This window comes from Lathamus discolor, chromosome 8 (genome assembly GCF_037157495.1).
Source record: "Lathamus discolor isolate bLatDis1 chromosome 8, bLatDis1.hap1, whole genome shotgun sequence".
NCBI lineage: Eukaryota > Metazoa > Chordata > Aves > Psittaciformes > Psittacidae > Lathamus > Lathamus discolor.
In genome coordinates, this window is record NC_088891.1 from 7,678,629 (window position 1) to 7,704,490 (window position 25,862).

General features: G+C 44.5%; 1 protein-coding gene across 1 annotated transcript in view; it reads left to right on the top strand.

Annotated features, from left to right (window-relative positions):
- Positions 1-2,576: 2,576 nt before the first annotated feature.
- AGBL1 (AGBL carboxypeptidase 1) overlaps positions 2,577-25,862 on the top strand; it is a 306,435-nt gene continuing 283,149 nt past the window's right edge. Inside the window, exon 1 of the mRNA XM_065688671.1 lies at positions 2,577-2,662. Within this exon, the coding sequence (XP_065544743.1) occupies positions 2,609-2,662 (54 nt within the window). The 5' untranslated portion in view covers positions 2,577-2,608. The remainder of the gene's footprint in view (positions 2,663-25,862) is intronic.

A 25,862-nucleotide genomic window follows, 5' to 3' on the forward strand; every position in this document is an offset into this window, starting at 1 on the left:
CAATGACACATTTGTTCCTATTAGGTCTGGAAATGTGAGACAAGTGTGTGATGCCACTACACAGCTTTCACCCAGCAGTTCAGAGGTTCAGCTGTAGCAATGAAGATGGAGAAGATGCTGCAACTGCAAAGTACCTGCCCAACATAGGAGACTCCTGCCTGACTCAGGGAGAGGAAAACTTGACTATGGATACCTTGGAAACACATCTATTAATGTAATTCCTGCTTTGGAAAGGTGTAAATCATGAGCTGACAGGTGAGGTGGGAAATGGCAGAAGAATCAGGACTGGGAGTTGTAAGATCAGAGCAGTCAAACCCATCAAAAAGCTGATGCTGGAACAATTAGATCACCACAAATTGAGGTGTATGCAGCCTCCAGTCTAGCTCCTGCATGTAGTGCAGTACAGACCTCTTCAGTAGCAATCTCCAAAGCAGGACTTTCATGTCTGTATCAGTGCCCCAGTTTCGCAGGAGTCAGCAGTATTGCTGAGGCATTGAATGTCAGAGGTAGAGGGATCAGTGGAGCTGGGATCCCTGCCAAACCAACTGAAACACACTCAGCCAGCAAGTGCTGATTCCATCTCTATCAAGGTAATTATCGCAACAACCTGCTATGGAAACCTAACTGGTCCAACCAGTATATGCTGAGAGAGCAGTGGTGTAGGGATGCAAAGCAGTCTCCTGGCCTCAGTGACTGAAGAAGGATCCAGACCGGGGCATCTTTGTGTACCTTTGCGTATCTCTGTGTTACACCACATGGTCAGCTGCTCCTGGTATGCAGAAATCCTGCTAGTGAATTATTTCCAGTAACCTCCTTCTAATGACAAGACAAATCAAAAAGAGAAAATGAGGAGGGTCAGGGCACTCCTGTGGCTTGGAGCAGCTCCCTTTGGAGGCAGCAAGTATCATATCGCTACCTAACAGGTTCCTAATACCATCGTGACCTGGCACTGAGTCAGAAGCTCTGAAAGCAAAAAGGGCATCTGGAGCACACATGCTGTTGCCGACTCAGCATTCTTAATATTTTTATTTTGCAATTACACAGTGCTGGCATTCAGTGGCTGCAATCCAGCTTGAGAAAGGCATGCACAGACAAACAAAGTCCCTGCCCCAAACGACTCACATTTTCACTTTACAATGCTACTACTGCAAGCCGCTGTTATGAATGATGTTATAGACCAGCAAATAGACAGATGGACTTCTTTTCCCCCAGCCTCTGCTAAAGTCCTTCCTCCCTTTGAAAAATAATTTATCTTCTTTTGAGGTAGTTCTGCTTTTTGATTTTGTTTTAATTGATCAGATGCCTTTTGAAACTTTGGGTCTGTTTCTCCTGCTTTATCATGGAAGCAAACAAGACAGGTTTATGGCTCCATGTAAAACTTCAGCCTTGTTTATAAATTGCTTGTGATTGATTAAGTAATAAAAATGCTTTTAAGACAGGGAGGTAAATCTCCCAGCTAATTGCTCAGTACTTTACATTATAAACTTGTTACAGTGACTGGGCCGAGCAGCTCTGCTATTTCTATCTCGTAAGAGTCGCACTGGAACATCGTCCCCAGTATCCTGACTGTCAAAAGACACGGACCAATAATTAATGGGTCAATAAACAGAGTGATGCATCTGAAACAGAAGAACAAATCTTTTTTCCTTTTCAAAGGTGATTTCCTAGGTGGAGGTGATTTCTTAGGCAGGAACACTGCCAATTCCCAGCCATAGCCTGATGAAATACAACAGAAGCACAGCCGCTCTTTTTCTCAGCTACGTCCTGCCTGCCTCCACATGGAGCCTTAGGCAAAGAAATGGCCAGCAGTGAGCTGGGTATGTTAAAATCAGGTAAAATGAAAAGTAACTTAGAGAAGCTACTGTGATTTGTATGCAAAACGTCTTCATCGTACAACTGTTTCCTCTTTTTGATACAAAAAGGAGGACCCAGTTCGCATCTTGGACTTTAAGGACCACGAAAATACATATAACACGTATTTAACAGGAGCTCAGCAATCCTAGATTTATTTTTACCTTGTCAAACCTAAACTGTCAGAAAGAAAGAAAGTAAGGGTTGTCCATTAGTTGAATGATTGGGATGATTCCTCTAACAAATGTTGGATCAAGAGATAGTTCTGATAGTAATTTTGGTATAGCTCAGCGACAGGTACTTATCACCCACCCCATGCACCAGCCCCCCTTGATTTCAGGCTCATGCAATGTTGGATCAGATCAGCCTCTTGGCTCACAGGAACCAGCACACTCCTACAGTCTTTGTTCACAACAAGTGCAAACCACCTGGCAAACTCAGACTAGTTTTGAAGGCCTCAGCAAGGTACTGTCCTCCTTCCTGGGCCCCCCAAATCTGGGGGCATAAATGCACTTCCACCCTCTCCTCTTTTCGTTGTTTTTAACAAAATGGTCAATTAGTCTTTTGACTCCATGGCACCTTCCCAGCATTCATCAGCATCAGAGGCAGGAGGCTGATTGCTGGGGCTGATTGCAGTGTCGATGCAGCTGATTACAGGGCCTTAATTGTGATGACTACAAAAAGCCTAAAAAAAGGCATTGAGTCTGGGAGCTCCTGTGGAGGGTGGCCATTGTTTCTGTGAAGTAGTTGACAGAAGATGGACTGGCATCTCTCCATTTGTGATGGATGCTCCCCATGTGCTTGTGCGAAGGTAAGCTCAGAAATGAGCCACTTATTTGAGGAGGTTTTTCTGGGAGGGAAATGGAGGTGGGTTTCTCATAGACCTGATGTTCCAGGTAGACCAACACAAGCAGACCCATTCTGGTGCTGTCAGCATCTTCAGTTTGTGGTGATGCAATGCTAACAGAGGTGGTTGTGACCGCAAATGGTAGGGTGCAGCCAGGCCAGGTGGTCTCCCTTTGCAGGCTTACATGTCTGAACAGGAACCTGATATTAACACTTGGGCTTTTGCACACCTGCATGGTAAAAGATGAGCTAGAGGTAAATGAGCCCTCTTTATCATTAAAATCAAAGTAATGCTCTCATACACAAAATCTGCCAGCAGGTAGTTCTTCGTTTCATGTCCTCGCAAAGTTCTTGGTGTAGCATGAAAAGATGATCCCCCAGTGTTGAAGCCAGTATCTTGGGGAAAAGAGCTCTGGAGACCTCTAGCCTCTAGCCTTAAATATACTCCTTTATTCATTGTGTATTTAACTTACATATTCATTTTCTTAATTGCAGACATTATCATACCCCATGTTCTGTTGTTATAGTGTTTACTTGTTTATATTTGCACTGGATTTGCATTAACTCTGCTGTCATGGCTTCATTATTGTTATAGCCAATGCTTGCAGGTGTCTTATCAAAATGCCCAGAACCAAAACCACCTGGGATCTAGTTTACCTGCATTCCAGCCTAATGAATAATCACATCCTTACAGTCTGCTCCTCAGTTAATGTGAGGTCAGACACAAGCTTTCAATTACTGCAAAGCTATGTTACCTGATCTAGCTGAAAGTCAAATAAAAATCACTGTACCCATTACTCAATCACTTATGCCAGGTAGCAAAACTCTTAATGAATGCGACTTCCTGGGGGCTCAAGGTTCTCTTCAGCATGCAATGCTATACTGCTGGAAAACCTTCATATCATCAGTAAGACCCATTACAGCTTGAGCTAAGACAGAACCTGGAGACTGAGTGCAAAATGCGCTGTTATCTTCCTGTCTCTGGCCTTACCCACACCTCTTAGCTGCTTGCATGTACCTCAGAAAGCTTTCATTGTACTTGCTGGATATTTTATGTCTCTCCTCTGAATCTTAATTATAGATTAACAGAGTTAATCAGTCACAAATGTAATAAGTCACAGGGGAGTGTTTTGTTTCCTCGGCCCCCACCTTACACATGCTGGTTTATGCAATTAAGCAGCCCTTCTGCACCCCAGTGGAATGAATACGTGATGATGTCTTATAGAGCTTAGGTGTTGATGCTGCCTTGGACTGAGGGAGTTTGCTTCTTACTTTCTTGTGCACTTAGAGAAGATTAATGGGAATTCATACTGAGGGGGGAAAACCATAATATTTTATTTTGCTGGCAGCATGCACATACACTAAACATATCATTTTTAATAAAAATCAATGGGGACTTAAAACATAAACGTCGCAACATTAATAAAAGATGCTACACATAAAATTAGACTTAAATGTGCAGTTTTCCCAGCTATTTACAACACATATTTCAGACCTTACCATGCTTCCAACAGAGAGTGAAATGGTCTAAAACAGCTGTCAGAGAAAATAAAATAAATATGGTCTCAGTGCAAACAAAACAAAGAGCATCCCAAAAATTCCTGACTGAGGTCTTGTGTCACTTCCCTCTAAACAGAAAAGGAGTCAGCATGTAGATCTCAAGCGCAAATAAGGTTACTACCAGGCAGGGTTACTCAGGGTGCCAGCACTGTAATGATGCAAACACTAGTAGCTTAAGCAACATGGCAGTGGGTGGATGTCTGAACACAGCACCCTGAGGGAGCTGCACAGTCTATCATCCTGCTTCAGGGCAGGTTTTACTGTATTATGTAGTGCTCAACAGATGTTTGTGAAGCCAATTAAACACTGGCCACGCAGGATGCTGCAGTCTTGTCACACTGTTTATTTCAGTGCTTCATCAGTCTTCTCATCACTTGGGTTACCCTAGTATCTGATTCTGACACAATTTAATTTGTTACTTCTCGTCCTTTCTGTACCAGACTTGGAGACTATTCCCTTCTTTGCTCCAGCCCTTATGCACAAAAGTAGGTTTCTCTTCCCCTCCTTCCTGCCTTTTCTAAGAGTCAAACAGTCCCATTTCCTGCAGTGGTTCCTTGTAGGTCATGTTCTCCAGAACTCAGATATTTCACTGCTCTCCTCCAGCATCTCTCCAGCTGATCCATTCCTTAGCTCCCATGAGGTGCCTGTTACGGGCTGTAGTTCTCCATGTCAGCCCACTCCAGTCCAAAATCAACAAAAAGCTGGCTTGATGTATCTCACAGGACTTACTGCTGTTTCTGTATCACAGCATGGTTTGCCCCCTTCTCAGAAGTGACATTTTTGACTCTTGTTCAGCTTAATGGCAACCCTGAATCCCCTTTTATACAGTTATTTAACCAGTTGCCACCACTGTGTATTTATTTTGTTGTCTCTTCCATGCCAGATTTTAAGCCTATCCTCTGGTGTGATTTTAGCTGCTCTGAAGAGAACGTTGTGGCTAAATTCAATATGTTTATTTCCTATTTTGTCATTCTGGTTATTAATGGAAATACTGAGCAGCACTAGAACTAAGAGGCACCAAGTAAATTCTCCATGAGACATAGCCTGCTAGCCTAACAATGAACCATTTATTACTCTGGGTATGGCTTTTCAAACAGCTCTTCACAGAAAATATGTGCATGTTTCTGTAGTTAATCATGAGCAACCACAGTTGAAACCTTAGAAAACCAAAATACAGCATAGCTACTGCATTTTCTTAGGTGCACATACCCTCTTACCCTGGGAAGACAGCAGAATAGCTTGCTGTGAGTTTCTTAACACATGCACATCTGTCTGGTAATACCCCAGCAGTGAAAGAAAACTGCAGAGTGGATCTCAGTGCAAAAGGAAAGGCAGTTTTGCAGAGATGTGTGGATGAGCTCCAGGGAAGGGGGTGCCTAAGGGATGGGGAGAAATAAGAGAAGAGACAAGCAAATATCTTTCTTTCCCTGAGTCAAATCTAGAGTATTTTTGTGCTGATACCATGGTAACTCTAAGAACACACAGAGGAAAGAGTAGCAACAAGCACAGTGTTTATTCTGTTCAATATGTACCTGTCTTACCCAGTGAAGCAGATGCAGCATGGGAAGACAGTGTGTCACCCACTGGGTCGGACTAAAGAGCCACAATGTTCCCTTCTGGCTGTAATTCTGCCAAATGCAGTGAGCTGCTGCTCTGGATAAAGAGAAGAAGATCTGGCTCCTTCCAGATACTGTCAGTTTTGCAGGGAGGACAGGTTGTTGAGGCAAAACCGAAGCGGGATTCCCAGTCAGAAAACCTGAGTTGTAATTGTAAATCATAGTTGGCACCTTCTTGCAGTGGTACCACTGTGATGGAGGTAAATTTACAGTGACTGCAGTAGGCTTCAGTTCAAGTCCAAGTTAAACAGAATTCAGGCAGAGGGAGAAGGGGAGGTGATCACAGAATCACAGAATCACAGAATCCCAAGGGTTGGAAGGGACCTAAAAAGATCATCTAGTCCAACCCCCCCGCAAGAGCAGGGTAACCTACAGTACATCACACAGGAACTTGTCCAGGCGGGCCTTGAATATCTCCAGTGTAGGAGACTCCACAACCCCCCTGGGCAACCTGTTCCAGTGCTCTGTCACTCTTACAGTAAAGAAGTTCTTCCTGATGTTAACGTGGAACTTCCTATGCTCCAGTTTACACCCATTGCCCCTTGTCCTATCACTGGATATCACTGAAAAAAGCCTAGCTCCATCATCCTGACACCTACCCTTTACATATTTGTAAACATTGATGAGGTCACCCCTCAGTCTCCTCTTCTCCAAGCTAAAGAGACCCAGCTCCCTCAGCCTCTCCTCATAAGGGAGATGTTCCACTCCCTTAATCATCTTTGTGGCTCTGCGCTGGACTCCTTCAAGCAATTCCCTGTCCTTCTTGAATTGAGGGGCCCAGAACTGGACACAATATTCCAGATGCGGCCTCACCAAGGCTGAGTAGAGGGGGAGGAGAACCTCTCTTGACCTACTAACCACTCCCTTTCTAATGCACCCTAAGATGCCATTTGCCTTCTTGGCCACAAGAGCACATTGCTGGCTCATGGTCATCCTCCTATCCACCAGGACCCCCAGGTCCCTTTCCCCTTCACTACTTTCCAGCAGGTCAACCCCCAACCTGTACTGGTACATGGGGTTGTTCTTCCCCAGATGCAAGACTCTACACTTGCCCTTGTTAAATTTCATCAAGTTTCTCCCCGCCCAACTCTCCAGCCTGTCCAGGTCTCGCTGAATGGCAGCACAGTCCTCTGGTGTGTCAGCCACTCCTCCCAGTTTTGTGTCATCAGCAAACTTGCTGAGGGTGCACTCAGTTCCCTCATCCAGGTCATTGATGAAAATATTAAACAGCACCGGTCCCAGCACCGACCCCTGAGGAACTCCACTAGTCACAGACCTCCAGCTAGATTCTGCGCCATTGACCACAACTCTCTGCCTTCTTCCTTTCAACCAGTTCTCGATCCACCTCACTACTTGATCGTCAAGCCCACACTTCCTTAGCTTATCTATGAGGATGCTGTGGGAGACAGTATCAAATGCCTTACTGAAATCAAGAAAAACTACATCTACCGCTCTACCATCATCCCTCCACCTAGTCACTTCCTCATAGAAGGCTATAAGGTTGGTCATACATGACTTCCCCCTCATAAAACCATGTTGGCTGTTCTTAATGACCCCCTCATCCTTGATATGCCTAGTGATGGAGTCAAGAATAAGTTGTTCCATCACCTTTCCAGGGATGGAGGTAAGGCTGACCGGTCTATAATTACCCGGGTCCTCCTTCTTGCCCTTCTTATAGATTGGTGTGACCTTTGCCATCCGCCAATCCTCAGGCACCTCGCCCGTTTCCCACGACTTACCAAAGATGATGGAAAGTGGCCTAGCAATGACCTCCGCCAGCTCCCTCAGCACCCGTGGGTGCATTCCATCCGGACCCATCGATTTACAGATGTCCAGATTGCATAGCTGATCCCTAACCCAATCCTCATCTACCAAAGCAAACTCCTCCTTTGTCCTGACTCCTTCTGGGGCTATAGAAATCCGGGGCCCTCGGGGAGAGTCTGCAGGAGTAAAGACAGAGGCAAAGAAGGCATTCAGCACCTCTGCCTTCTTTATATCCTCTGTCTCCAGGGTACCCACTTCGTTCAGCAGTGGGCCTATATTGCCTCTTGTGTTAGTTTTATTTGCTATGTATTTGAAGAAGCCCTTTCTATTGTCTTTAACCCGACTAGCAAGATTGAGTTCCAAGGAGGCCTTAGCTGTCCTAATTGCCTCCCTACATCCTCTAACAACTGTCCTATATTCCTCCCAAGCGGCCAGCCCCTCCTTCCATAATCCATAGATTCTCCTTTTCCACTTGAGTTTGCCCAGCAGCTCCTTGTTTAACCACGCCGGTCTCCTAGATCCCTTACTTGACTTCCTACTTATTGGGACGCTCCGATCCTGAGCTTGGAAGAAGCGGTCCTTGAATGCTAACCAACTATCTTGAGCCCCTTTACCGCCTAGTACACTTTCCCATGAGACTTCCCTTAGCAGTTGACTGAAGAGGCCAAAGTTGGCCCTTCGGAAATCCAGAACTGTGGCTTTGCTAGGTATTCTATTCCTCCCACACAGGATCCTAAACTCCACCATCTCATGGTCACTGCAGCCAAGGCTGCCATTGACCGATGTCCTTGTTTTTCTTCCCATACTTTACTTAATGCCATCACTTGTAGTAGTGTACTCCAGTAGCTGCCATTTGTGCACTCTAAATAATTTAATTCCATTCTTGATTATTTATACCCTTAAATACACAGTGACTTTTATCACAAACCCTGACAGTCACAGTTACCCATGTGGCCTATTTTTAGCAATGTTAATCTTTCCTCAAAAGTCTCTGCCTTAAGTTCCCTCATCATTCCAGTCACTCTCCGCTGAGCTCCAATTGTTGGCAGGATGTACCACACAGCCTTTTATTGTTTTGAAGATCCCTTTTGTGTTTTAATTCCAACTGGCATGAGATAGCACGGAGATGCTGAGTAGTGTGAGTCATGGAAAATGCAGAATTAGGGCCGTGGGATGCATGCCAACATTGACAAGCTTGGGGAGATGCAGGGTGTCGAGGGGATTGGAGATGCTGAGCTGGAAGAGAGTTGCACTATTTCAAGCGTTTGCAGCAAAACCTGAAGTTATAAAAACTTGCATCTTTGCAGGGCATTGTTCAGAACTGAAAACTGAGACCTGTAGATTATTTTAAATGAAAGGGATCACTGAGTTCTTGAGGCTTCACCATCACCTTTTGGCTGCGACATTCAGTGTGCAATTCCCAGCTGCATGTGGCAGGGTAAGGTCTGCCAAAGTACCACTAAGTCTAGCTGCAAGCAGATGTGGATTCGCACTTAAAGCTGACAGCTTAGCAGCCTGCAGTGTAAATTCAAATAACAAATTAGACCTCAGAGGAACTGGGTAAGCTTCACTGTGAGGTTCTTCAGCCTGTTGCTCAAACTGAGAAGCTGTGGCTGCCCCATCCCTGGCAGTGTTCAAGGCCAGGTTGGATGAGGCTTTGAGCAACCTGGTCTAGGGGAAGGGGTCCCTGCTGTGGCAGGCGGTTGGAACTGGATGAGCTTTAAGGTCCTTTCCAACACAAACCATTCCATGATTCTATGATCTTGCACTGGCAGGGCTGAGAGCAGTAGCCCTCCTCACCCCTGCTCTCACTTCATTAGATTAGGATCCATTTAACAAAGAAAACCTGCCACATATTGTCATGTTCCTCTATTGCCAGAAGCAGGAAAACTGTCCATCCTGTAGTGTTACCATGGAGAGAAAAAAAGCCCATTAACATTGTTATTGAGGTTTTTTATATTATCCATCAGTCAGAAACATGGAGCAAGCTGTATGAACCTCCCTGACCTAAACCACAGAGTGGACATGTAGTATAGAGAAGCCATTACCATGTGCTAGTGCTCGCACTCGCTAAAGAATAACAGCATTTGCAAGATCTAAATGCTCCTGCTTAGCTCAAACTAGATTTGGAAGGCAGAACCCTAATCTAAGCAGTGAGTAATTTTGTGAGAATCTGCAGCTGGTCCAGAAATGGGTCAAAATGCTGCAATTTGGTCCATTTCTCAAAAGCATGCAGAGAGAAGTCAGTGCTCTCTTCCCTAGATTAGATTCTTACTCTCCCATTGCTTTATATCCCGAGACAGTTCCACTTTGAACTAGAAATAAAGACTGATGTCATTGCCGCCCACTATCTCCAAAACTGACACAGCCAGGAGTTAATCTTTACTTGCATAATTTCACTGATTCCAGCAGGATTTACAGCTCCCAGACCCTGTGCTGAGAAGAATAAAGCCAGTGCAGTCTGGCTCTTCTTTATTATCCCTCTTAAAGTTTATGTCTTCAAATATGGTCTGGTTATGAGTTAACAGTACTGAAAAGATCAATACCAGAGCCTGACTAGAGGAGCTCAAAACATGTTCATAAAAGTTAAATTAGAATCATAAAATGATTATGGGCTCCTGTTTTTTGTTCCCTTGACTGTGCTGCCTGATTTGGGTGGCAGTTTGCTGGCTGGCAACTCTCCCCTCCATTGCCCCACTGTATCTTTGCTCAAGACATAGAGGGCTTTACCAGGGCTCCTTGCAGACCCCTTCAGAGCATTTCAGTGGGCTTCAGGTTGTGTTTAAATGCTCCTCAACTCTTACCATTGTTTGTCTGAAGCAGGGCTTTAGCAGGTGCCTAACAGTCGGTTCTCCATCTTTACTGCAAGAGCATTAGAAGCAGTGCTTGTAACACCTTAAATTCCTTGGCTGGATGCTCCAGGCCAGGACAATTTCTACCCTCTTTCCTATGTTGTGCAACACTTTTCACAAAACAAAAGCAATTTTGGTATGTCGTTTTATTTGTTTTCTCCCTTCTCTTCTTCCCTTGAACTATCCCAGCTTCCTTAGGGGGGAATACAAAAATCAAGGTTAAACACATTAGGTGGCCTTTTTGTAAGTCGAGTGATGTTTCTGTGAATAACCAGATTACAAAACATGCAGATAAATCTGGTCCTTAGTGTTAGTGCCCTTACAGCAATATGTCCTATATGTGTCTTGCTTACTTCTGTGCTTCCTCTTAATAGCTGTATTTTAACATATTTGTCCTTGCCATAGCATAGACTGGGCATTACCCCTGTTTATCTGATGTCAGGAAGAGACAGAGCAAAATGAGACAGGGTGAGAGCTCTGGGGTGCAGCATGGGATGGAGGCACTCCTCAATATCAGAGCATCTTCCTTTCCTCATGCCATGATGAACTTCTCCTAGTGATTTCAGTGACAGCATGCTCTCCTGTGGGGGGTGTGTGTGAATGTGTGTGAGCTTCTGCATGCAGGCAGAAATATCAAAACGCTCTTGAGAACTACCTGAAGTAACCTTGCTCTTGCTTCTAACAGAAAAACACTGCTCAGTGATTTCCATTCCTTTGTACTCTGATGCAGTGATTAGAAAAATCTCTTCATTGTAGTTTCTTCCCTTTAACGTAGCAACCAGTGACCCCTGCGCTGGATTTGAGAGGGAAATGCCAGCTCTTCATGTGGAAATGAGTCAGCCCATCATATGTAAACATCAGGGGGAGCAGTGAGCACGACAGAAACCTGCACGAGGGGAACACGGAATCGGCTTTAATCTGATCACAAATCTCGTTTCTAGGGAGGAGAGCTTCGGGCTGCCAAGTGCCCTAGATGGTAGAGACAAGTCCCCAATTATGGATGTGCCGACTCAGGAGGATTAAAGGCAGGAGCTGGCAGGTGATGCTATTGTGCTATTTTTCTGTTGCTTTATCACTGGAGCCAGCCCTGGCACCCTTTGTTAGCCCTGTTTCTTGTCACTGCCAGCCCTCTGCCTTTAAAGCACCCCTTCTTCTCCCAGATGTTGGTGCATGGAAAGGGACACAGCCAATCTGCTTTCTTGTTTGCTTTCTGCTCCCCTCCACCTGAGCGCTGTTCCAAACTCTCTGAATGGAGCAGAGAGGTGGCAAGCCATGGACCTGGCAGATCAGGTGGCAGGAGCATGCTATATTCCATAAATCCCATTTCCAAGGTGCCCAGTTACTGGGAGATAGCATCCATTCTAGGTAGCTGTAATGCTAGGGAAAGAAGGAGAAGGGAGCTAAAAAAGGACATTGCAGGAAGGCAGGAATAGCATGGGTGGTCCCAGGTCACTTCTGGGACAGCAGGACACAGACACTGGTATCAAATGTGGTCCTGGGATGCATGCTGACAACAGAGTCAAGCAACCAGATTCCTGGGTCACTCACTGAAGGAAGGGGAGTTAAGCAGTCAAGTTGCCTTGTAGGATAAGAGAGAAAGGAGCATGCCAAGTTGTTCAGAGGAACAGAACGGCCACTGCTACTCATGGGCAAGCGAACACATTGGGAGCTGTTCGAGGAGATCTTCCAGTTTCTTTTATGAGATTATGGGTCTGCATTTGGTGAAAGAAGAGGGATAAAGGGATAAAGTGTGCAACATACTGCACTCAGGTACAGAGTTTTACGCTCCTGTACATTCAACAGCATGTGCCCTGGGCACATCCATCTGGGCTCTTCATGATACCTGTTGTTCAGCAGCTCTCTCGTTCCCAGATAAAATGAAATGAGGCAGCTCCTAGTTCAAAGGCTCTGTTTGGAACAAAACCTGTTAGTAGACACCCACAGAGCTCACCTTGCTGCTGCCACACACAAGGCTATGGGGAGGCTCGCTCTCACTTTGAACAGTGCCTGTGCATCGCTGGCACAGCAGCACACACCGCAGTGGGTGGGTACCTGCAATCTGCCAGTCCAAGTAGATTAATGGTGATTAGTCTTGCAAGCAGACTGCTGCCACAAGCATCTTTGATCTTGGGTCATCTCCCTGAGCACTGCTCTAGCAATGGGAAAAGGAGTGAAGCTTTATGCAGCCATATTTTCCCTGGCTGAGCTCTGTGCTGCAGCTCTCCAGCCTTGCTTGCTCAGGCTGTGATGGGGGAAAATTGCATTTCTCTTCTCTGACCTTTGGATCAGCTTCTTTTCCCTACACCGAGTTTATTGCAGATCAATGACTTTAAGGTGCTGACATAAACACAAATATTGCAGCTGGATACTTGGTAACACAGACTGTTTATTGCAGCAGCATTCCTCAATAATACACAATTATGTTTACACCTATATGGCTCCTTCCAGCTGAGCAGCTCAAAGTTGCAAAGTCTCACAAGCTCTTGTGATGTGAGTCTAATGTTATTGATGAAGACAAGAGAGCTCGGAGAGAATGAACATAAGAGCATCAAACCAGCTCCTGTGGATCTTCTGGCTCAGACTGCAAGTGTGTCTAGCCTAGCATTGTTTCTCATGTACGCATGCCAGTAAGAAGCCCTACCTGATACTCCAGCTACCCTTTTCTTCAAACCTATGGCCAATATGCGGCTGTAAATTTTTCTAAACTGTAGCTGATTTTTATGGTGTTAATAACTCTGAATAGGACCTACGGACCTATTCATGGAGCTGTTAAGATCCAATAGGATCCATGGAGCCACTAGAATCTTAACAGCAACAAGGAGTTAATGAGGTATTGCTCATTCAAGCTGTGTGGAGGAGAAAGAAGGAAGAAATCCTTCCATTTGACCATCATACCACACTCTTACCTTTAGGAGAAAGGCATAGGGGCACCAGCATTGCAATCTGATTTTCTCAAGTGCTGCCAGACTCCCCAGGAACACAGTGGTAATGTGGAAAATTAGATCTTTACCTTCAGATCGATCTGCTCTTTTTGTTGTGAAAAGAGATCCGCAGCCTCCAGGCATACATGGGAAGGTTTTTAAAATGAAAAATGATGAGAGTAGATTTCCAGCAAGTACAAAAGAAGATGTAAAAGCCTTTTGAAACAGCACACTCTGTTCCCAGCTCTGTACTTGCATTCTCAGCTAGTGTTGCTGGAGAGGCTTGGGTAAATGAAGGTCATTGTAGATACTTGCAGAAGTGTCTGGTGGGTTACTTTAAATGAAGGGCTCCTTCTCTCATTTCTTTCTGCACTATGGCTGAAGAGATAGACTGGGAAGGCAGCTCAGTATTGCCTAGAAGCATGAGCCGAAAATATCTGAAACCCAATATCCTGCTTTTTGTTGTGTTCATTTTATAACCAGCATTTACAAAGAGCCACAAAGCTCTTTGAAGCTCAGGTCACTGATGCAAAGAGTGATTAAAAAAACAATCCAAAGACCAGATGGTTTGGGAATTTAAGAGGGTCTGAAGATTCACATCCCTGTCGTGAGGTCAAAGTCATCTTTACTACTTGGAAATAATTAGCAACTAATGGACTTGGTTCTCACGGAAGCCGTGATGGCACTAGGACATCTCATGCTACTCCTTAGGTGGTGTTGTCTCTACTTCTAGAAATATATCCACCTACTCCAGAGTGTCACTGTCCCTTCCCTGCCTTCTCTGTGGGACAGCTGGAAATCTCCTCGTATGGTGGCCAAAGCCAAGTCATGGTATGTTGTCTGCTTTGCGCTGATTTCCTACTTTGTAGGCTTTTGTTCCTGAGATACTGGGTAAGGAGACAGGGATGCTTGATAAGACATTGAGGGATGAGTCAAGCACCACTCTTTCTCTCTCTTAAATGTAATAGTCTTGTCTCTAAGTCTCGCTGGGGCCAAAGGTTCCTGACACTGGGCCACCCCTCCAGCTATCAGATTTAGTGCGAAAACTAGGTTCTGAGTATCCTATGAAGTGATATCCTGTGTCACAGCACAAGTTTCACCCATACAGGAGAACCTTGCCCTGTTCACATTTTCTGTGAGTATAACAGAGCAATTGCCAGTCACACAAGGCTTGTCAAAGCTGCCCATTTTGCCAAGACTAAATTTGTTTTGCAATGTGAATAAATCATAGAATCATACTGAAAAATGCCTGAATGAGGATTAATTAATCATTTGGAGAGTCCCATCAGCTCTCAGGGCTCTACCGTGGGGCTCCCGGAGCATCGTCAGTATATTCTGAAAGGCAGCCAATGAGCAGGATCTGATTCACTGCCCAAATTAATCCATATGAATGGCTGTGGGATGCATTTGAAAGCAGTGCTGAGAATTGGCCTATAAAAAGGCAGCCCCATTTTTTTGCAGATGCTACTTTGGGAAATGAATGGGGACTTTGCAATCTCCTTCAGCCATAAAAACCCCTACACATCGCACACTGCTCCTTGCCTATTTTAATTAAACCAATAATTAAATTTTAATGAAATGAAGGGTTTGCTGAAAAAGAGTCGGCAGTGATTGAAGAGTTTTCAGTTGGGGGAGGGAAGTGAAGTGGATATATCAGACCACTAACAAATTTAGGAGAAAATACATGGAGAACTGAGTTCATGTAATGAGCTGAACAAGAAACACTTATGATAATGAAGCTGAGAGGCAGCTTGTTTCATATGGCTCTGCCTGGCTGTGTATTTGTTTCCTCACTTCCCCAAGGATAACTCTGTATGCACAAGGTCTTGACTTCTACCTGAGAGACCAAGTTGTTGTAGATGCCAGCACTGTCTCACCAGCAGCCCGAGGGACAGGTCCTGGAATAACCAACACTTGGCTCCACATTGCAGTAGGAAAGGTGGAGATATGAACCTCTGTGGCCACTCTTAATGAGAAGCTGGCCTCTGAGGCAAGTTTTCATTAGGAACGAGTCAAAAAAACTCATGATTTCACTGTGCCTGGCTCCAGGACAAGGCAGATTCCCTTACAAGCTTGCTGGGACAAAACAAATGCTGGCCAAATGCTCCCCAAAGGACAAAAAAGGTGCAGATGTTCAGTTGAACACTCAGGCATCAGTAATAATAAGGGCTGCCTGCTTGAAATGCTTACAAATGTGCACCCAGCCACAGCCTCTTTGGGAAAAATTCAACAGCTGAATAGATGATGAGGGTTTTTTCTTCCCATCCCAGATATTTTCACTTTGAGTTTTCCTGTGGTGCCACTGAGGGCACTGTGACCTGTATTCTCCCCCTGCCTCCACCACTGACGCTGTGCAGGTCCTTAGGAGACTCTTCCTTGGCTTCACAAAGTGTAAGCTGGAAAAAATACTGCCTGACTCCCCAAGAGGGAATTGTGAGACTTGATGGATTAATATTTACTGCATTTTGTACATCTCAAGAGCTATCGCTAGGCACACCAGGGAATGTACCACGCATAAAAGGATGAGCTGCACAGCTTGAATGAGAGGACTAGCCTGGAGATTGGCAGCAATTTTGTCATGGTCATAGCAACCACCGCAGGACTATGCAGAAGTGCTCTGGAACATATGCGCATCCCTAGGTCATATTATGGATGTATTAAGAGATTATGTGAAAATGGCATTGAATGATTATTCTTCTAATAACTCTTCATTAGTTTCCCTTGGAAACATGGTTGACACAATCTAGGTTTTTTTTCCCCCTCCACCCTAAGAATTTACAAGCTCATTGGTCTATTTAAAAATGAGTTTTACAGAGAAGCAGAAATCCCAGAGATAATGCAGTTCTTAAGATTTTAGTAAAAATAGGTGGCTTGGTGTAAGCAAGATGTGTGTTATGTGCCACCGATGAGGAAAAGGCTTTCACTGTAGACCCTAGAGGCTCTGTGGTCCAGGTCATTGCTGCCTCATAAAACAGGAATAAGGAGGAATTTTCCTAGGAGCCTCTCTGCACCAAGTTACATTAGACTTAGAGAGCAGGCACTCCAATGGATTCTGATGCATCAGGGCGGGTGGCAAAAGTCATTCAGTATTGATTGTGAAATACAGTTAATAAAGTTCAGTATCCTGCTGTTGCTGGAAATATTGACTGCATGGGATAAAGTGTGTGCAAACTTACAGGGGGTCACAGCATTTGTTACTACTGTGAAGGTGAAGTGTAGAGGTCTGGTGGTCTAAAATCCTTCCTTATTTCCTTAGGTGCTTTCCTCTGCAAATGTCCTTCAGTCATTGCCTTAGCCAAGCCAGTTTACACAGCACTAAATATGAGCTGACAGCAGAGCATCACAGACTTCAGTGATCTGTGTAAGCCAGTACCCCTGCATTTTGCTTTGCCTTTTTTTTTTTCTTTTGTGGTTTTATGAGTGTTCTTGCTCATCCAGTTCAGCCCTGCATTGAACTGGAAGATGGCTGATAGTCCTTCATTTTTGAAGACTGAAGGAAAACAAGGAGAAGGATGGGCACAAACCCAGATAGGTTGCTAAAAGCCCTGAGATCTGGAATCCCGTCTGGAGTTAATTCTCTCTGTCCTGATGTGGTATATCACCTGTGAAAGCCCAGGTTTCCATGTTCTTTTCCACCTGCTAGACTTGTTAAAATGCTTAACTCACCAGATTGCTCATTTGGGTTGAGCTCTCTCCTTTTTCTTTGTTTCTTACCCTTTCAGAGCCACCTCTCTTTCTGTCACTTTTCCATGCTGAGTATTGCTCTGTGTGTCAGAAACACTGAACGTGAGACAAACAGAAAAAACAGATATGACACAATTTGTTGTGCTAATGGGAAAGCTTTGTGTACTGCTGTGTCTGGCTGGCATAAAGTCCATTTCCTTAAACATTCAACAAAACAGTTTCTTCCTCGTCTTGCACTTCAGTCTGTGTTTATGCTTTTGCAATGTGGGTAACCCATACCTTTTAAATTGGAACAGAGATGTTTTAAGCAGACAAAACTGATGGTACGAGTGACAAAGGAAAGAAAAACAAGGCTGTCAGGGAAGGAAAAATAATGGTTTTCTTTTTTAAGCCATCAAAAAGTTTGATATGGTTTTATCTGTAAGAAAATGGAGAGGATGTTTCGTCCACCAGAATTGTTTACTGAGCTGTAAGCATCAGGACAAGGGGCCTTTGCCTTCTACAGCTGCCTGGGGATCAGGTAAAGAGGATTAAACCATTAATGCTGTTAATTTAGCTATTTTGTTATTATTTCATCCTCCTTCCCTGCTTCTTATACACATCCTACTGTTGTCCTTCAACACAAAAATGACATTATGGGCTATTTGGCTGGAGGTGGGATAGTCAATCCCCCACTGTGTATGCTCTTATCCACGGCCAGAAGACTCATCAGCCCAGAAAGTGATTGTACCTACCTGTATCTCACAGATTCACCAGCATAGCAGGTATTTCCTCTCTCAATGGACTGGAACAATCAGTAATACAACAGGTAGTACTTGTAGCATTCAGTAGAAGAGCAAGCATTGTCTACCTGCTGTTTCTGAGGCATTGAACAGCACAACAAGGGGCTCTGCATGGACAAAGTGGGAACATCCAGCAGCAGTCAAGTGGTTAAACACATCTTTCTCAAGCTGTGCTCATGTATTCAATATATGACTGGTGTTTCATAGAATCCCAGAATGGTTTGGGTTGGAAGGGACCTCAAAGATCATTCAGTTATAACCCCTGTCACGGGCTCGGACACCTTCCACTAGAACAGGTTGTTCCAAGTCCTGTCCAAGCTGGCCTTGACCACTGCCAGGGATCATCTCTTCTGATCATCTTCATGACCTGCCCCTGGACTCCCTCTAAAAGGACCACATCCTTCTTGTGTTGTTGCCTCAGAGCTGAATGCGGGACTGCATGTGGGGTCTCATGACAGTGGAGTAGAGGGGGAGAATCCTTGCCCTCAACCTGCTGGTCATGCTCCTTTTCATGTACCCCACCACAGAGTTGGCTTACTGGGTTGTGAACACCTATGCACAGCTTCTCATCAATCAACACCTTCAAGTCCTTCTAGGACTACTCTCAATTCATTCTTCACCCAGCTTGTGTTTGTGCTTGGGATTGCTCCAGCCCAGGTGTAGTACCTTGCACGTGGCCTTGTTGAACTCCATGGGGTTTGCGCGGTCCCCTCTCAAGCCTGGGCCTTGTTTCTTAGTCTAGATTTAAACAAGAGGCCCAACAACATATATTTCAGAATATCTGACAATCTATCAGTGTGTAAGAAACATTCTACTCAACAACTGAACATTTTTATTCTTAAATTAAGGGAAAACCAGCATGGCAATGAGCCAGCAAGCTTCTGTTCCTGGTTTCTGAAACAGTTCATGGGTGAATTGATCAACAATTCAAAGTCTCATTTGCCAAAATATTGTTCATTGTTATTCCAAAAGCAATCCTAAGCTATTTGAGCCTAGGCTGCAAATGCAGGGAGTGTTTTCAAGCTTGGTTAACATGTTATTGCAGCATGTCTCTTTACTTGATTCTTCTCCCTGTAAGTGGTGTAGGTTTTAGGGACCTGGAGAGAGAAGTGGGAGCGCCTATGGGATCATGCCTTTCAGCACTAATTAGAAGGAACAATGGTGCAAGGAAATATCCTGGCTCTTATCCTGACTATGTACACACAGTAGCCTCAAAAACGCCAGCCCTGTGGTCCTGTATATCCCATATACTTAGGATGTGTCATCACAGTGCTATAACAATGAGCCATAGTTTATCCTCCAAGCGATGGTCCACAGGCCATGCCATTGCGCAGCAGCAGAATGAAAGGCAGGATGGACAGGGATGTTTCCATAGAAATAAAACTCTGATTAAACCTTCCCATTCCCCTCTCTGCTGCAGGCACTCTATACAGTACCAGCCTCATCTTAAACCATAGTAACACCAGCAGTTTCCAGTGGTCTGTTTCTGACCCAGAAGATGTTATCATCACATCGGGTGGCTGCAGGGGGCTTGAGTCACTTCCAGCAGGATCAGAAAATCAATTTCAGTGTCATGAATTGTTGCTTTCACTTATGTTTTCAATTGTGTTTTCACTTCCATTTTAATCATTTCACTACTGTAGATAAGTAAATGAGTTTGGACGGGATGACATTATTGAGAGGGGTAAACCTCTACACATGCATTCACAAATGGAAGATCATGTCTTCTGCACAAAAATCATCATTTCTCCACATTCACGTATATTAAGTTTGTTTTGGTGGCTATGCTTGAATGAAAAACAACGAAAATGGTTTGTTAGAGAAAAACCATTCAAACAGAAAAAGCAATATCCCCTTATTAAAATATATACATTTCTTGGATACACATAATTTCGACAGGGAGACTCATTCCTCTATTAAATATAAATGAAACATGGACAGTTAACTGGGTATTTTACACAGTGATATTTCAGTTGCATTTCATAAAACTCAGGCTGGCTTTGGAATGAATAATTTACCCAATTAGACTTTTTTTTCCTGTTTTTTTCCCCTCCATTTTTAATGGATCCTGGCTCTCCTCTCTCCTATCTATCTTACTGGTTTAGAAATGGAAATAATCCTATTAGAAGCCAGGTGTGCAATATGAGTGCAAAACTGGTATCAATTTTTTCAGAATGAGGAGGAAAATATCCTCGGGTTAATCACAGGTTTCCAAGCTGATTTGCGTTATCTGGATTTCGTTTAATGCTAATGTCCAAAAATTGAATGAGTTTGGCAGTCTGTTGGTATAGGCTCTAGGCAGGAAGTGTGAAGCTTGGCTGTGGCTGGTTGCTGTATTCTGGTGAGACTGATTCTGGTGCTGCATTTGCTGCGTTTGAGCCTTCTTTGGGCTTAATTTTGTTATAGCTTGTAAATTACTTTGAATTATGATTCAGTGGGGGTTCAGATGGGTAAGAGTGGGCTGAATTCTCCTTTGAAGATGATGGAATCAGTGGAGCTGTGAAAACAACACAGGTTTTATATAAATACCTTAAATACTTGTATGGGCTTCCCACTTTTAATTTACAAATCAGTGACACTGTGGTTGCCAAGCACACGGCAGAGGAATTTTGTTCTTTCTCTCATCACTTCATTCACAAGGAGAATTTCCAGATTATGGCATCCAGGGACATTTTTCACCTCATATCATTCTAATTCTTCTGGATGAAGGCTTGCAAATGTTATAGCTATACAACATCTTCATGAGGAAAACTGCGGAATTTCACAGGTAGGGAAAACACTGGTGTAGACACAGGAATAAGTTTCTGTGGTTAACATATTACTTAGAGTCAGCTGATCCATTGTAATGGTTTCTGCATACGTTCATAAAATGCGAATTAGAGTGAGTGCTCTTTTAATGCAGGTGAAATGATCCTGAATTATCTTCCCTTTGCTATGGGCTAAAAGTATGTACACATATTTACTGAAGATCAGATGACATCTCTAACTTGTTTGTGTGCCTGAGCCCTGGAGCGCAAAGAAAGAAAATTACTGGTCTGAGCTTGTGCACCATCTGCAGAGAGCCCAGAGGTCCTGCCTTTGCGCTTCTAATCCCCTCTGTCCTCCCCACAAGAACATTAACTTCAGCACTAGTAGGAAGCTGGAGTCATGAGTTTAATCTTCATTTTGTTTAAGGATCACATAAACCTAAGGGCACAGGGGAAACAACAATGACATCAATATAAACTAACAAGATAATCTTCATCTTCAAACTGGGTTGGCAGAGTAAATATGAATGGAAAGGGAGAATCTGTATGCTTTACTTCTGGCATTTATCTCTGTGTAGGTTTCCTAATTTATCCAGCCTCTCTGTGTTGAGGTGGGGGACCTCCTGTTTTTAGAAACTAACAACAAAATTGGAAATTCAGCAAAATCAGGAAGAAATGGTTCTGGAACGGTGAATAATTAGAAGCTTCCGAGATTTATAGCTCAGAATTTGGTTTCAAAGAGACTTTGCTATACATCATACACTAATTCAAATATCGCTGTCACTTTTGGGGTCTTTCATTAGCATGTTGTTTGTTAATCACTCTTCTCATTGTCTCTTGTTTTCAAATCAAATGCAGGTTCCAGAGCCTTGTGTTATACAATGCTTTCTTGTACCCTCTGGGCACAACCAAGCTAAGTATCTCAAAATGTTAAAGAAATAAGAGATTTTCTCCCCCGAGCTTTGCTGTTGGACTTCCCTTCCTCTTGGGTTGGCATTTTTGCAGTGAAATTTTTGCAATTATTTCTAAAGCTTCTTCACATGGAGAGGAAGGACCAGATAATTGGGCCGTGGTAAAGGGCTCACAGAAGACAGAATCCTGTAACAGAGGCCAGTGGTGTGTTTTAAGTAGGGCAGAAAGCAAAATACTCATCTAACATTGCATGATGTAGAGGGAGAGGTGATCACCAGGTGATGTTTATGATCCATTGTAGTGCAAGTCGTGTAGTGGTAAGTCGTGGGAAACGGGCGAGGTGCCTGAGGATTGGCGGATGGCAAAGGTCACACCAATCTATAAGAAGGGCAAGAAGGAGGACCCGGGTAATTATAGACCGGTCAGCCTTACCTCCATCCCTGGAAAGATGATGGAACAACTTATTCTTGACTCCATCACTAGGCATATCAAGGATGAGGGGGTCATTAAGAACAGCCAACATGGTTTTATGAGGGGGAAGTCATGTATGACCAACCTTATAGCCTTCTATGAGGAAGTGACTAGGTGGAGGGATGATGGTAGAGCGGTAGATGTAGTTTTTCTTGATTTCAGTAAGGCATTTGATACTGTCTCCCACAGCATCCTCATAGATAAGCTAAGGAAGTGTGGGCTTGACGATCAAGTAGTGAGGTGGATCGAGAACTGGTTGAAAGGAAGAAGGCAGAGAGTTGTGGTCAATGGCGCAGAATCTAGCTGGAGGTCTGTGACTAGTGGAGTTCCTCAGGGGTCGGTGCTGGGACCGGTGCTGTTTAATATTTTCATCAATGACCTGGATGAGGGAACTGAGTGCACCCTCAGCAAGTTTGCTGATGACACAAAACTGGGAGGAGTGGCTGACACACCAGAGGACTGTGCTGCCATTCAGCGAGACCTGGACAGGCTGGAGAGTTGGGCGGGGAGAAACTTGATGAAATTTAACAAGGGCAAGTGTAGAGTCTTGCATCTGGGGAAGAACAACCCCATGTACCAGTACAGGTTGGGGGTTGACCTGCTGGAAAGTAGTGAAGGGGAAAGGGACCTGGGGGTCCTGGTGGATAGGAGGATGACCATGAGCCAGCAATGTGCTCTTGTGGCCAAGAAGGCAAATGGCATCTTAGGGTGCATTAGAAAGGGAGTGGTTAGTAGGTCAAGAGAGATTCTCCTCCCCCTCTACTCAGCCTTGGTGAGGCCGCGTCTGGAATATTGCGTCCAGTTCTGGGCCCCTCTGTTCAAGAAGGACAGGGAATTGCTTGAAGGAGTCCAGCGCAGAGCCACAAAGATGATTAAGGGAGTGGAACATCTCCCTTATGAGGAGAGGCTGAGGGAGCTGGGTCTCTTTAGCTTGGAGAAGAGGAGACTGAGGGGTGACCTCATCAATGTTTACAAATATGTGAAGGGTAGGTGTCAGGATGATGGAGCTAGGCTTTTTTCAGTGATATCCAGTGATAGGACAAGGGGCAATGGGTGTAAACTGGAGCATAGGAAGTTCCACGTTAACATCAGGAAGAACTTCTTTACTGTAAGAGTGACAGAGCACTGGAACAGGTTGCCCAGGGGGGTTGTGGAGTCTCCTACACTGGAGATATTCAAGGCCCGCCTGGACAAGTTCCTGTGTGATGTACTGTAGGTTACCCTGCTCTTGCAGGGGGGTTGGACTAGATGATCTTTTGAGGTCCCTTCCAACCCTTGGGATTCTGTGATTCTGTAAGAGGGCTGGGGGATCAGGTTGTGTGCTGTGGAAGGGGAGGGGATGCAAGGCAACCATTGCCTACTTACGTCCATTCGTTCTCACTTGCCTTCTGAAAATCCACTCAGTGGGAATCAGTGACAGGAACAATTGTCACAAGAAAGAAAACGAAGCAACAAAGTGGAAGAGCTCCTTTAACCAGCTTCTAATTAGCTCTGAAGTAATTTCCTGTCAATGTACTAATTTGAAAAAGACAGAGTGTGTTAGCACTGCTCATAAAACCCATGCTCATCTCCTACCCAGAACATCTGAGGACACTGTGCCTGCATTGCTTTGGTTCTCTCCCCTCCTTGTGTATTGTATATTATTAGGTTTTATTGCTTTTTATTGCTCAGGTGAAAGAAACCCCAAATCTCTATTGGGTTTGCATGGCAACGTTTTGGTAGCGGGGGTAGCCTCCGTGAGAAGCTGTTAGAAGCTTCTTCCACATCTGATGAAGCCAAAATCAGCTGGTTCTAAGATGGACCTGCTGCTGGAGTAGGGGAAGAGTGTGAGGAATCCTTCCCCTGCAGAGGAAGGAGGCAACGTGTCATGAACTGACCACAACCCCCATTCTCCATCCCCTGTACTGCTGGAGGGGAAGAGGTAGAGAAAATCAGGAGTAAAATTAAGCCGATAAGGGAGGTGTTAAGGGGAAGGTGTTTTAAGATTTGGTTTTATTTCTCATATACTTCTCTGATTTGATTGGTAGTAAATTGAACTAATTTCCTCAAGTTGAGTCTGGTTTGCCCGTGATGATAATTGGTGAGTGATTTTTCCATGTTCTTAACCCATTTTAATAGCCATAAGAGCTCAGCCAAATGGAAGAATAGGAGCTCTCTATCTAAAATATGGTATTTCATGGAGTGTGGAAGATTATTATTATTTTTTAATTGAAATCAAACATTTTTTTAAGAAAACTAAACTCTCTAAATTCAAATATCCATAGGAAAGGAATCCATGTACCTTCTTTTCTTATTCCACCTACTCATCTGTAGAACATTTTGTTCGTCAATCAATGGTCCTCATAGCATTGTCTCTGAAGGGACTGATGTGTCTCCATAATAGTGGCAAAGATATTGTAACCTGGTTTATTTTATTACTTGGTACTGACATCCGGGGACCCTACTGGCACACACAGAAACCAAGGAATGTCATGCTGTGCCACTTGTTCACACATTGCTGGGCTGAGCTGGCCAGGAATTCTCTTACCGTTTGCCTAACGCACTTGATCAGTGAAGGTTCTGCAGGGTATAATGATCATCAGTCCATGGCCAAGACTGGAGTGTTCTATTGTTCATTTAACTGCTCCTTAGGAGATTAGGGTTTTTTCTCCGCTCTATGATTGCTTCATTGACATCAGCAAAGAAAAGTGTGTGCACATCGCCTGTTTAGTGTGTCTCTGTGCGCTACTCAGCTCTGTAAGCATCTCTCTTGTGCCCAGAGACCAAGGTTCATGTTCCTGCTTCAAAAATCCTTAGTTACTCATTCAAAGGGAAAAGCTTCTGCTTTTTAGAGGGACTGAAAAGACCTGCATCAGAATAAAGTACTTATTTGAGAGGTAAAAAACTTAATTTAATGTCCCCAAATTGGAAAGACAAGATCTAACCTTTGTCTTCTGCATATCAAGTAATTTTCTCCACTGTCAGCCTTTAAACCACCCTGGAGTGATGTCTCTTGGACCAAAAATGCCATTCTGGTGCTAGGAAAACTGAAGTGAAATCGCTGCATCCTTAAAAAAAAATGTTTGTGTTGGATTAAGTCACGTTTTCATATTGAAAATATTTTGCTGGAAAACTCTCATCTAACCCTCAGCTTCTATACCCGCTCCTCCTTGTTTACCAAGTCCTTTGATATCATTCAGCTGAAGCTAAAAGTGGACTGTGTGCCCTCCTAGGAATTTGAGCTACAACTACAACTGTACTACGCTTGTCGTGTGGACCGGGGTGTGAACTAGGCTCTGTTACACTATACTTGTATTCAGAGATAGGCAGATGTGAATCACTGCAGTGGCCTTTGGAGCAAACTCTCCCCAGAACCTGTGGAGGTGCCTTTCCTCCCTGGCCTTTGCTGTGCAGCCATGGGATGCCCCTCTGCGGGTTATCCCTGCACTGCCTATGGACACAGTGGCTGCCACTCAGGAGAACCATTGGGGTTGGAAGCCGAAAGCCCTCCTCGAGGCCGGGTGAAGCGGCTCCAGCTGTCCCTCATGCCGGGTGTATTCTTCCGTTCGTTGTCAGCGCTCGTTAAGACCGAGGGCATCTCCCTCTGCTCTGCCTTCTCCGGGTCTCCGATTTCACTGGAGCGGAGTCAAACGGAGACGAGTCCACGCAGGGTCTGGAACGGATCAGCAGGTCAGCTGGGAATGCCTGTCAGGCAGCCAGCCTGCTCCCTCCCTTCTCCCTGGCTTTCTTTGAGGTTTGTAGCTCTTCTGCTTTCTTGTTGCTATTGCCACCCTCCCCACACTCCCCCTGCCACACACCAAGCACCCAGACCTTTCCTGAGCACTTTACTTAATCCCTGGGATTCTTTATATAGGGA